This window comes from Nerophis lumbriciformis, linkage group LG18 (genome assembly GCF_033978685.3).
Source record: "Nerophis lumbriciformis linkage group LG18, RoL_Nlum_v2.1, whole genome shotgun sequence".
Classification (NCBI taxonomy): domain Eukaryota; kingdom Metazoa; phylum Chordata; class Actinopteri; order Syngnathiformes; family Syngnathidae; genus Nerophis; species Nerophis lumbriciformis.
The window spans coordinates 7,990,183-8,004,483 of record NC_084565.2 but is presented as its reverse complement, the minus strand read 5'-3'; the positions used below and the strand labels follow the sequence as shown (position 1 = coordinate 8,004,483).

At 35.7% G+C, this 14,301-nt stretch overlaps 1 protein-coding gene across 3 annotated transcripts in view; it reads right to left on the bottom strand.

The window, feature by feature from the left end:
- gabrb3 (gamma-aminobutyric acid type A receptor subunit beta3) overlaps positions 1–14,301 on the bottom strand; it is a 115,082-nt gene that overhangs the window by 24,070 nt on the left and 76,711 nt on the right. For all 3 annotated transcript variants that reach the window (XM_061977576.1, XM_061977578.1, XM_061977577.1), the window contains 2 exons: positions 11,632–11,852; positions 4,686–4,768 (listed from right to left, as the gene is read on the bottom strand). In XM_061977576.1, the coding sequence (XP_061833560.1) occupies positions 4,686–4,768; positions 11,632–11,852 (304 nt within the window). The remainder of the gene's footprint in view (positions 1–4,685; positions 4,769–11,631; positions 11,853–14,301) is intronic.

Genomic DNA, 14,301 nt, shown 5'->3' with positions numbered 1-14,301 from the left:
GTTGCATCATGTACGTGTATGAAAGGCTGCTCATATGATCATTTTGTGTCATATTATGTGTGTATGTGAATGGACAAAAAGATGTCTACATTATGTGTAGAGTGTGAATTGACTTACATAGGTTTGCATCATGTGCATATATGAAAAGCTGCTCATATGATCATTTTGTTTCATATTAAGTGTGTATGTGAATGAACAAACAGATGTCTACGTCATGTGTAGGGTGTGAATAGACTTACATAGGTTTGCATCATGTGCATATGTGAAAGGCTGCTCATATGATCGTTTTGTTTCATATTAAGTGTATGTGAATGAACAAACAGAGGTTTACGTCATGTGTAGAGAGTGAATAGACTTACAAAGGTTTGCATTATGTGTGTATATGAAAAGCTGCTCATATGATCGTTTTGTTTCATATTAAGTTTGTATGTGAATGGACAAACATGTCGACGTCACGTGTAGAATGTGAATAGACTTACATGGGTTTGCATCATGTGCGTATATAAAAAGCTGCTCATATGATCGTTTGTTTCATATTAAGTGTGTATGTGAATGGACAAACAAATGTCTACGTCACGTGTAGAGTGTGAATAGACTTATATAGATTTGCAACATGTGCGTATGTGAAAGGCTGCTCATGTGATCGTTTTGTTTCATATTATGTGTATGTGAATGGACAAAAAGATGTCTACATTATGTGTAGAGTGTGAATTGACTTACATAGGTTTGCATCATGTGCATATATGAAAAGCTGCTCATATGATCATTTTGTTTCATATTAAGTGTGTATGTGAATGAACAAACAGATGTCTACGTCATGTGTAGGGTGTGAATAGACTTACATAGGTTTGCATCATGTGCATATGTGAAAGGCTGCTCATATGATCGTTTTGTTTCATATTAAGTGTGTATGTGAATGGACAAACAGATGTCTACGTCATGTGTAGGGTGTGAATAGACTTACTTAGGTTTGCATCATGTGCATATATGAAAGGCTGCTCATATGATCGCTTTGTTTCATATTAAGTGTGTATGTGAATGAACAAACACATGTCTACGTCACGTGTAGGGTGTGAATAGACTTACATAAATTTGCATCATGTGCGTATGTGAAAGGCTGCTCATGTGATCGTTTTGTTTCATATTAAGTGTGTATGTGAATGGACAAACAGATGTTTACGTCATGTGTAGGGTGTGAATAGACTTACATAGAGTTGCATCATGTACGTGTATGAAAGGCTGCTCATATGATCATTTTGTGTCATATTATGTGTGTATGTGAATGGACAAAAAGATGTCTACATTATGTGTAGAGTGTGAATTGACTTACATAGGTTTGCATCATGTGCATATATGAAAAGCTGCTCATATGATCATTTTGTTTCATATTAAGTGTGTATGTGAATGAACAAACAGATGTCTACGTCATGTGTAGGGTGTGAATAGACTTACATAGGTTTGCATCATGTGCATATGTGAAAGGCTGCTCATATGATCGTTTTGTTTCATATTAAGTGTATGTGAATGAACAAACAGAGGTTTACGTCATGTGTAGAGAGTGAATAGACTTACAAAGGTTTGCATTATGTGTGTATATGAAAAGCTGCTCATATGATCGTTTTGTTTCATATTAAGTTTGTATGTGAATGGACAAAGAGATTTACGTCATGTGTAGAGAGTGAATAGACTTACAGAGGTTTGCATCATGTGCATATATAAAAAGCTGCTCATATGATCGTTTGTTTCATATTAAGTGTGTATGTGAATGGACAAACAAATGTCTACGTCTCGTGTAGAGTGTGAATAGACTTATATAGATTTGCAACATGTGCGTATGTGAAAGGCTGCTCATGTGATCGTTTTGTTTCATATTATGTGTATGTGAATGGACAAAAAGATGTCTACATTATGTGTAGAGTGTGAATTGACTTACATAGGTTTGCATCATGTGCATATATGAAAAGCTGCTCATATGATCATTTTGTTTCATATTAAGTGTGTATGTGAATGAACAAACAGATGTCTACGTCATGTGTAGGGTGTGAATAGACTTACATAGGTTTGCATCATGTGCATATGTGAAAGGCTGCTCATATGATCGTTTTGTTTCATATTAAGTGTGTATGTGAATGGACAAACAGATGTCTACGTCATGTGTAGGGTGTGAATAGACTTACTTAGGTTTGCATCATGTGCATATATGAAAGGCTGCTCATATGATCGTTTTGTTTCATATTAAGTGTGTATGTGAATGGACAAAGAGATTTACGTCATGTGTAGAGAGTGAATAGACTTACAGAGGTTTGCATCATGTGCATATATGAAAGGCTGCTCACATGATCGTTTTGTTTCATATTAAGTGTGTATGTGAATGGACAAACAGATGTCTACATTATGTGTAGAGTGTGAATAGACTTACATAGATTTGCATCATGTGCCTATATGAAAGGCTGTTCATATGATTGTTTTGTTTCATATTATGTGTGTATGTGAATGGACAAACAGATGTCTACATTTTGTGTAGAGTGTGAATAGACTTACAGAGGTTTGCATCATGTGCAAATATGAAAAGCTGGTCATGTGATCGTTTTGTTTCATATTATGTGTGTATGTGAATGGAACAACAGAGGTTTATGTCATGTGTAGAGAGTGAATAGACTTACATAGATGTGCATCATGTGCCTATATGAAAGGCTGCTCATATGCTTGTTTTGTTTCATATTATGTGTGTATGTGAATGGACAAACAGATGTCTACATTATGTGTAGAGTGTGAATATACTTACAGAGAATTGCATCATGGGCATATATGAAAGGCTGCTCATATGATCGTTTTGTTTCATATTAAGTGTGTATGTGAATGGACAAACAGATATCTACGTCATGTGTAGGGTGTGAATAGACTTACTTAGGTTTGCATCATGTGCATATATGAAAGGCTGCTCATATGATCGCTTTGTTTCATATTAAGTGTGTATGTGAATGAACAAACACATGTCTACGTCACGTGTAGGGTGTGAATAGACTTACATAAATTTGCATCATGTGCGTGTGTGAAAGGCTGCTCATGTGATCGTTTTGTTTCATATTAAGTGTGTATGTGAATGGACAAACAGATGTTTACGTCATGTGTAGGGTGTGAATAGACTTACATAGAGTTGCATCATGTACGTGTATGAAAGGCTGCTCATATGATCATTTTGTGTCATATTATGTGTGTATGTGAATGGACAAAAAGATGTCTACATTATGTGTAGAGTGTGAATTGACTTACATAGGTTTGCATCATGTGCATATGTGAAAGGCTGCTCATATGATCGTTTTGTTTCATATTAAGTGTGTATGTGAATGAACAAACAGATGTCTACGTCATGTGTAGGGTGTGAATAGACTTACATAGGTTTGCATCATGTGCATATGTGAAAGGCTGCTCATATGATCGTTTTGTTTCATATTAAGTGTATGTGAATGAACAAACAGAGGTTTACGTCATGTGTAGAGAGTGAATAGACTTACAAAGGTTTGCATTATGTGTGTATATGAAAAGCTGCTCATATGATCGTTTTGTTTCATATTAAGTTTGTATGTGAATGGACAAACATGTCGACGTCACGTGTAGAATGTGAATAGACTTACATGGGTTTGCATCATGTGCGTATATAAAAAGCTGCTCATATGATCGTTTGTTTCATATTAAGTGTGTATGTGAATGGACAAACAAATGTCTACGTCACGTGTAGAGTGTGAATAGACTTATATAGATTTGCAACATGTGCGTATGTGAAAGGCTGCTCATGTGATCGTTTTGTTTCATATCATGTGTATGTGAATGGACAAACAGAGGTTTACGTCATGTGTAGAGAGTGGATATACTTACAGAGTTTTGCATCATGTGCCTATATGATTTGGCTGCTCATATGATTGTTTTGTTTGATATTAAGTGTGTATGTGAATGGACAAACATATGTCTACATCATTGTAAGTGTACTGTATGTGAATGGACAAAGATGTTTACACTATGAGTGTATGTGAATGGACAGATATATGTTTACACTATGTGTACTGCATGTGAATGGACAGACATGTTTACACTATGACGGTTTATGCATATGTCAACATCAGATGTGTATATGCACAGGCAAATGTGTACCTTTTTGTATATGTGAATGGACAAACAGATGAGAGCACAGTGGTGTGTCTTACTGTCGGTGGCAAGCGGTGCTGCTTTTCTTTTATTTCGCCCAAAGTCGCTGCATACTTTATTCGTACAAGTGTTGTTTATGGTGGTGTCTCCATTTGCATACAGTTTGTCGGGTCACGCGCTCATTCCTCAGTTAAAAAAGGCAGAAAAAGACCCTGAGCTTGTGGATTGACAAGCGTACGACGCGACGAAATGAATCACTGGAGTACGTGCGGGAGGCCCGATGGCAGGCGGCTGATTTATGAGCGCGGAAGCGCTGATTGCAGCACATGTAAATCGTGTCGCGTACAGACACGCGCTTACAGCCTTGTAAAAGATGGGAGGGGCAGGCGCTTTATGGATGGCACACATTTCATCCCCGCTAATGAGGGTGCCCGATCGCTACTGTGTGTGTGTGTATGCGTGTGCGTGTGCGTGTGCGTGTGCGTGTGCGTGTGCGTGTGCGTGTGCGTGTGCGTGTGCGTGTGTGTGCCGGCTGGACTCACAGCTCTCGATCTCCAGCGTGCAGTTCTGCTCGTCCAGCGGGTATCTCCTCAGGTCCATCATGCAGGCGGCTGTGGTGGTGATTCTGTGAGGGGAGAAACGCGCAGATGAAGAAAAATAAAGAAGTTTATCGCTTGTCGGTGTCAGGCAGGGGGCGCCACTCTCACTCTCACGCCAGCATTGCAGCGCACTTGCGAGTGAACTGAAGAAGTGCAATGTTTACACTTGTATGTGAAAGGACAGACAGATGTGAATGGACCGGCGTATCTTTATGTTAACTGTGCATGTGCATGTGAATGGACTTACATATATTTACATGACATTTTTATTTAAACAAACTGACATATCTTTACATTAAAAGTTTATGTGAATGGACTTACATATATTTACATACATTTTATATGTGAATATACTGGCAGCTGAGATAGGCTCCAGCACCCCGAATAGGACAAGCTGTAAAAAATGGATGGATTCTGGCATATCTTTACGTAAACTGTGTCTGTGAATAGACTGGCATATCTTCACATTATTTGTTTATGTGATAAACCGACATATCTTTATTTAATTTGTATGTGAAAGTACCAACATATCTTTACAAGAATTACATTAACTTTGTTTGTGAATGGACTGACATTGCTTTACATTAAATGTGTATGTAAATACACCAACATATCTGTACAGTGCCTATGTATGTGAATGGACCAACATATCTTTACATTAACTTTGTCTGTGAATAGACTTACATATATTGACGTTAATTTTGTATGTGAATATAATGACATATCTTTACATTATTTGTTTATGTGAATGGACTTACATTTATTTACATACATTTTATATGTGAATATACTGGCAGCTGAGATAGGCTCCAGACCCCCCCCTCCCTCCCGCGACCCCGACCCCGAAAGGGACAAGCGGTAGAAAATGGATGGATTCTGGCATATCTTTACGTAAACTGTGTCTGTGAATAGACTGACATATCTTCACATTATCTGTTTATGTGAATAAACCGACATATCTTTATTTAATTTGTATGTGAAAGTACCAACATATCTTTACAAGTATTACATTAACTTTGTATGTGAATGGACTGACATTGCTTTACATTAAATGTGTATGTAAATACACCAACATATCTGTACAGTACCTATGTATGTGAATGGACCAACATATCTTTACGTCAACTTTGTCTGTGAGTAGACTTACATATATTGAGGTTAATTTTATATGTGAATATAATGACATATCTTTACGTTAACTGTATGTGAATGGACTTACATATATTGACGTTAATTTCATATGTTAATATACTGGCATATATTTACGTAAACTGTGTTTGTGAATAGACTTGCATACATTGACGTTAATTCTATATGTAAATAGACTGGCATATCTTTAATTTAACTGTGTATGTGAATGGACTTACATATATTTTCATGAAATGTATATGTGAACATACTGACATATCTTTACATTATGTGTTTATGTGAATGGACCGGCTTATCTTTATTTAATTTTGTATGTGAAAGTACCAACATATCTTTACAAGAATTGTGTAAATGGACTTACTTATCTTTACATTAACTTTGTACGTTAATGGACTAACATTGCTCTACATTAAATGTGTATGTAAATGGACCAACACATCTTCACAGTACCAGTGTATGTCAATCCAACATATCTTTACGTTAACTGTGTCTGTGAATGGACTTACATATATTGACGTTAATCTTATATGTTAATGGGCTGGCATATTTTTATGTTAATTGTGTATGTGAATGGACTTACATATATTGATGTTATTTTTATATGTGAATTAACGTTTGTGTTAACTGTGTATGTGAATGGACTTGCATATTTTTACATGAATTTTATATATGAATATACTGGCATATCTTTACGTAAACTGTATGTGAATAGACTTGCATACATTGACGTTAATTATATATGTAAATAGAGTGGCATATCTTTAATTTAACTGTGTATGTGAATGGACTTACATATATTTTCATGAAATGTATACACTGTATGTGAACATACTGACATATCTTTACATTAAGTGTTTATGTGAATGGACCGACATATCTTTAATTTATTTTGTATGTGAAAGTACCAACATATCTTTACAAGAATTATGTAAAAGGACTTACTTATCTTTACATTAACTTTGTACGTTAATGGACTAACATTGCTCTACATTAAATGTGTATGTAAATGGACCAACATATCTTTACAGTACCAGTGTATGTCAATGGGCCAACATATCTTTACGTTAACTGTGTCTGTGAATGGACTTACATACATTGACGTTAATCTTATATGTGAATGGACTGGCATATTTTTATGTTAATTGTGTATGTGAATGGACTCACATATATTGACGTTATTTTTATATGTGACTTAACTGTGTATGTGAATGGACTTGCATATTTTCACATGGATTTTATATATGAATATACTGACATATCTTTACGTAAACTGTACATGTGAATGGACTTACATATATTCATGTTAATTTTACATGTGAATATACTGACGTATCATTACGTTAATTGTGTATGTGAATGGACTTACATATGTTTACGTTAATTTCATATGTGAACATATTGATATAGCTTCACGTTAACTGTGTCTGTGAATGGACTTACATGCATTTTTGTTAATTTTGTATGTGAACATACTGACATATATTTGCATTATTTGTTTATGTAAATGGACCGACATATCTTTACAATAAGTGTGTATGTGGATGGACTTATATTTACATTAACTTTTTATGTGAATGGACTGACATTGCTTTATCTTAAATGTGTATGTAAAGGGACCAATAACTCTTTACTTTACCTGTGTCTGTGAATGAATGGACATATCTTTATATTATTTGTATATGTGAATGGACATGTATATCTTTACGTTATTTATGTATGTGACTGGACAGACATATCTTTATATTATTTGCACATGTGAACGGACAAACATATCTTTACAGTATTCATGTAGATGAACGAATAGACATATCTTTATATTATTTGTTTATGTGAATGGGCAGACATTCTTTATATTATTTATGTATATGAATGGACAGACATATCTACATTAATTGTGAACGTGAATAGACAGACACATCTTTATCTTATTTATGTATATGAATGGAAGGACATATATTTACATTAATTTGTGTAAGTGACTGGACAGATGTATCTTTATGCTATTTATCAGAGGTGGGACCAAGTCATTGTTTTGCAAGTCACAAGTAAGTCTCAAGTCTTTGCCCTCAAGTCCGAGTCAAGTCCCGAGTCAAGACAGGCAAGCCCCGAGTCAAGTCCAAAGTCAAGACTGGAAAGTCTCAAGTCAAGTCCCAAGTCCTGCATTTTGAGTTTCGAGTCCTTTCAAGTCCTTTTAACCACAGACTAATATATTAACACAGATTGTGTATGCTTTTCAAACGCTGTATTTATTTATTAAAACAAGTGCATTTGAAATTGCAGGAAAGAAAATTGTGCTGACATTGCACTTCATAATAGCACTATTAACCAGTCATTTTAAACATTAACTCATTCCTTTACAGAACAAACACATTGAAAAATAAAGTGCAAATGTACTTATTTGTACAAAAGTGTTAACATTGAAAAAACATGACATATACGTGAACATAACAAAAAAGTTGTACTTTTTATATGTCAGGGCCCTATGCTGCATTGCATTTGCAAAAGACCAAATTAGCCAAGAGTCTGTCAGTCATTTGTGCACGATGGGGGCGTAGTATGATGCCACCATGGCTGAAAACTCGCTCCACTGGAGCACTGGAGGCAGGCACTGCCAAGACTCTCATGGCCACTCGGAACAGTGAAGGAAGAGTCTTCATGTTCAATGCCCAGAACAAAAGGGGGGAGAGAGTTGTTTTGGGTTGGTGCACTACTTGTAAGTGTATCTTGTGTTTTTTATGTTGATTTAATTAAAAAAAGAAAAAAAAATATATATATATTTCTTGTGCGGCCCGATACCAATCGATCCACGGACCAGTACCGGGCCGCGGCCCGGTGGTTGGGGACTACTGAGGTAAACAACCAACAGTATGTCAGAAAGCTAGCTAAAACGGTACACATATTCATAATATAGTATACATTTTAACTGACCTTTATTTTACTATTTTTGTCTTTTTTTAGGTGGCTAAAATACGCGGTGCTGCTGACCGCCGTCTAACGTTACGTGTGATATATTGACTAATGTAACCCTGCTTAAAAAAAATCTCTGAACAAAAAGTATGAATAAGGTAGTGAACTGCAACAGATTCCCGTGTTTGCAATAACGTTATAACGTTAGCAGTGAGTTTACAGCCTCACTGATTTAACTACACAGCAAATAAAAGTCACGTTACTTAGCCAATAAACGTTATCTTACATTCAAAACTTACCGTTCTTTGTGCAACTTCAAATGCCGGACGAAGTTGGAAGTTGTTGCCTCTCCATCAGTAATTTTGGAACCGCATGTGTTGCATACTGCAAACCGTTTTGTGTTGACCACCTCGTAATTTTTATACCCAAATAAAATTATTTTAGGTATCATTTTTTGTTCACTGGCGTGTGGTTTGGACATGTCGTCTTCGTTGGTTGTCCTGCAATTTGATTGGATGAATGCTGTGTGATGAAAACAAAGTAGATCTAATTTGATTGGCTGTTGTACTGAGACTACACCAGCTGACACACGCAACGCTGATAGACAAGTACACAATGAAAAATACGGAGCGCTCCCGAATAACTTTTTCATCTTTGGGTTTTGGGGAAAGTAGCAAGTAATGTCAAGTCATGTCAATTCAAAAGGCTCAAGTCCAAGTGAAGTCACAAGTCATTGATGTTAAAGTCTAAGTCGAGTTGCAAGTCTTTTTACATTTTGTCAAGTCGAGTCTAAATTCATGACTCGAGTCTGACTCGAGTCCAAGTCATGTGACTCGAGTCCACACCTCTGCTATTTATATATGTGAATGGACACATATATTTATATTATTTGTATATGTAAATGGACAGACATATATTTATATCATATATGTATATGAATGGACAGACATATCTTTACATTGATTGTGTATGTGAATAGACAGATGTATCTTTATATTATTTATGTACATGAATGGACAGACCTATCTTTACATTACTTTCCTATGTGAATGGACAGACATATATTTATATTATTTGTATATGTGAATGGACATATATATCTTTACGTTATTTATGTATGTAACTGGACAGACATATCTTTATATTATTTGCAAATGTAAACGGACAAACATATCTTTACAGTATGTATGTAGATGAACGGATAGACATATCTTTATATTATTTGTTTATGTGAATGGGCAGACATATTTACATTAATTGTGAACGTGAAGAGACAGACATATCTTCATCTTATTTATGTATATCAATCAATCAATCAATCTTTATTTATATAGCCCTAAATCACAAGTGTCTCAAAGGGCTGCACAAGCCACAACGACATCCTCGGTACAAAGCCCACATACGGGCAAGGAAAAACTCACCCCAGTGGGACGTCGATGAATGGTATGTGAATGGACAGACATATCTTTACATTAATTGTTTAAGTGAATGGACAGACATATCTTTATATTGGTTATGTATGTGACTGGACAGACGTAGTTTTATATTATTTATGTATGTGAATGGACAGACATATGTTTATATTATTTGTATATGTAAATGGACAGACATATCTTTATATCATATTTGTATATGAATGGACAGACATGTCTTTACATTGATTGTGTATGTGAATAGACAGATTATCTTTATAATATTTATGTATATGAATGGACAGACATATCTTTACATTACTTGTCTATGTGAATGGACAGACATATCTTTATATTATTTGTATATGTGAATGGACATATATATCTTTACGTTATTTATGTATGTGACTGGACAGACATACCTTTATATTATTTGAAAATGTGAACGGACAAACATATCTATACAGTATTTATGTAGATGAACGGATAGACATATCTGTATATTATTTGTTTATGTGAATGGGCAGACATATCTACATTAATTGTGAACGTGAATAGACCGACATAGCTTTACCTTATTTATGTATATGAATGGACAGACATAACTTTACATTGTTTATGTATGTGACTGGAAAGACGTATCTTTATATTATTTATGTATGTGAATGGACAGACATATCTTTATATTATTTGTATATGTAAATGGACAGACATATTTTATATCATATATGTATATGAATGGACAGATGTATCTTTAGATTATTTATGTATGTGAATGGACAGACATATCTTTATATTATTTGTATATGTAAATGGACAGACATATCTTTGTATCATATATGTATATGAATGGACAGACATATCTTTACATTGATTGTGTATGTGAACAGACAGATATATCTTTATATTGTTTATGTATATGAATGGAAAGACATATCTTTACATTACTTTCCTATGTGAATGGACAGACATATATTTATATTATTTATGTATATGACTGGCCAGGCATATCTTTATATTATGTATGTATGTGAATGGACAGACATATCTTTATATTATTTATGTATATGAATGGACAGACATATATTTAAACACATTTTCTATGTGAATGTACAGACATATCTTTACATGAATTTTCTATGCGACTGGACAGACATATCTTGATATTATTTATGTACATGAATGGCAGATATATCTTGACGTTATTTGTGTAAATGAATGGACAGACATATCTTTACACGAATTGTCTATGTGAATGGACCGACAGCTACAAAACTAGTTTCAGTCAAGAATGTTACGATGTGACCTGACAAAAGTGTTTCAAGAAGGTCACAGTTTGACACCGGAACAGATGAACGCAAAAGGGAACCACAGTTGTTTGTCCTTTCTTGCATCACGCAGTAAAGCCCGGCGGCGCTCACCGCAGGCCGTAGAGGACGGTGCCGTCGGGGTGCAGTCGGATCATGCGGTTCTTGACGGTGACGCCGTGCACGAAGGACTTCTTGTCGTTGAGGAAGTAGGTGTCGGGCACCCACAGCTGGTCGGCCACACGGTTGTCCAGGGTGAGGTTGAGAGGGATGCCCAGGTAGGCCAGGCGCTTGTCCCTCCAGTACTGCTGGAAGTACATGGTCAGCGTGTAGTCCTGCAGACGGACACAGGACCATGATTACTACTACTGCGCCGGCAGGAAGACATCAATCATTAATAGTCGCCTTCCACCATCGACCATCACAAAAGCTTTTTAGCGCCGCTGACTCCGCTAATGTTGTCTTGAATAAGTTAGCAAATACATCTTGTACTCTGCGTACTGCATACTGTACTGTAGTACAACGTGTAGTACGCTGACTGCTGCTCAATGGTACTCACGCTCGCTGCCCTCCAAAAGTGCTGATGACAATATTGGTTTTTTTTTTGCTTGTTTGGATTACAAACTGCCTCCTTTTCACTTTGGAGCCCACAGGGATACAATGCTGTACATGGAGTACTTTAATATGTGTGTACTATGCTGTACTTCAATATGTGTGTACTATGCTGTACATGGAGTACTTAAATGTGTGTACTATGCTGTACATGCAGTACTTAAATATGTGTGTATTATGCTGTACATGGAGTACTTCAATATGTGTGTACTATGCTGTACATGGAGTACTTTAATATGTGTGTACTATGCTGTACTTCAATATGTGTGTACTATGCTGTACATGGAGTACTTTAAAATGTGTGTACTATGCTGTACATGGAGTACTTAAATATGTGTGTACTATGCTGTACATGCAGTACTTAAATATGTGTGTATTATGCTGTACATGGAGTACTTCAATATGTGTGTACTATGCTGTACATGGAGTACTTTAAAATGTGTGTACTATGCTGTACTTCAATATGTGTGTACTATGCTGTACATGGAGTACTTCAATATGTGTGTACTATGCTGTTTATGGAGTACTTTAATATGTGTGTACTATGCTGTACTTCAATATGTGTGTACTATGCTGTACATGGAGTACTTTAAAATGTGTGTACTATGCTGTACATGGAGTACTTAAATATGTGTGTACTATGCTGTACATGCAGTACTTAAATATGTGTGTATTATGCTGTACATGGAGTACTTAAATATGTGTGTACTATGCTGTACATGGAGTACTTTAATATGTGTGTACTATGCTGTACTTCAATATGTGTGTACTATGCTGTACATGGAGTACTTTAAAATGTGTGTACTATGCTGTACATGGAGTACTTAAATATGTGTGTACTATGCTGTACATGCAGTACTTAAATATGTGTGTATTATGCTGTACATGGAGTACTTCAATATGTGTGTACTATGCTGTACTTCAATATGTGTGTACTATGCTGTACATGGAGTACTTCAATATGTGTGTACTATGCTGTTTATGGAGTACTTTAATATGTGTGTACTATGCTGTACTTCAATATGTGTGTACTATGCTGTACATGGAGTACTTCAATATGTGTGTACTATGCTGTACATGGAATACTTCAATGTGTGCACTATGCTGTACATGGAGTACTTCAATATGTGTGTACTATGCTGTTCATGGAGTACTTCAATATGTGTGTACCATGCAGTACATGGAGTACTTCAATATGTGTGTACTGTACATGAAGTACTTCAATATATGTGTACTGTACATGAAGTACTTCAATATGTGTGTACTATGCTGTACTTGGAGTACTTCAATATGTGTGTACTATGCTGTACATGGAGTACTTCAATATGTGTGTACTGTACATGGAGTACTTTAATATGTGTGTACTATGCTGTACATGGAGTACTTTAATATGTGTGTACTATGCTGTACTTCAATATGTGTGTACTATGCTGTACATGGAGTACTTCAATATGTGTGTACTGTACATGGAGTACTTTAATATGTGTGTACTATGCTGTACATGGAGTACTTTAATATGTGTGTACTATGCTGTTCATGGAGTACTTTAATATGTGTGTACTATGCTGTTCATGGAGTACTTCAATATGTGTGTACTATGCAGTACATGGAGTACTTCAATATGTGTGTACTATGCTGTACATGGAGTACTTCAATATGTGTGTACTGTACATGGAGTACTTTAATATGTGTGTACTATGCTGTACATGGAGTACTTTAATATGTGTGTACTATGCTGTACTTCAATATGTGTGTACTATGCTGTACATGGAGTACTTCAATATGTGTGTACTGTACATGGAGTACTTTAATATGTGTGTACTATGCTGTACATGGAGTACTTTAATATGTGTGTACTATGCTGTTCATGGAGTACTTTAATATGTGTGTACTATGCTGTTCATGGAGTACTTCAATATGTGTGTACTATGCAGTACATGGAGTACTTCAATATGTGTGTACTATGCTGTACATGGAGTACTTCAATATGTGTGTACTGTACATGGAGTACTTTAATATGTGTGTACTATGCTGTACATGGAGTACTTTAATATGTGTGTACTATGCTGTACTTCAATATGTGTGTACTATGCTGTACATGGAGTACTTCAATATGTGTGTACTGTACATGGAGTACTTTAATATGTGTGTACTATGCTGTACATGGAGTAC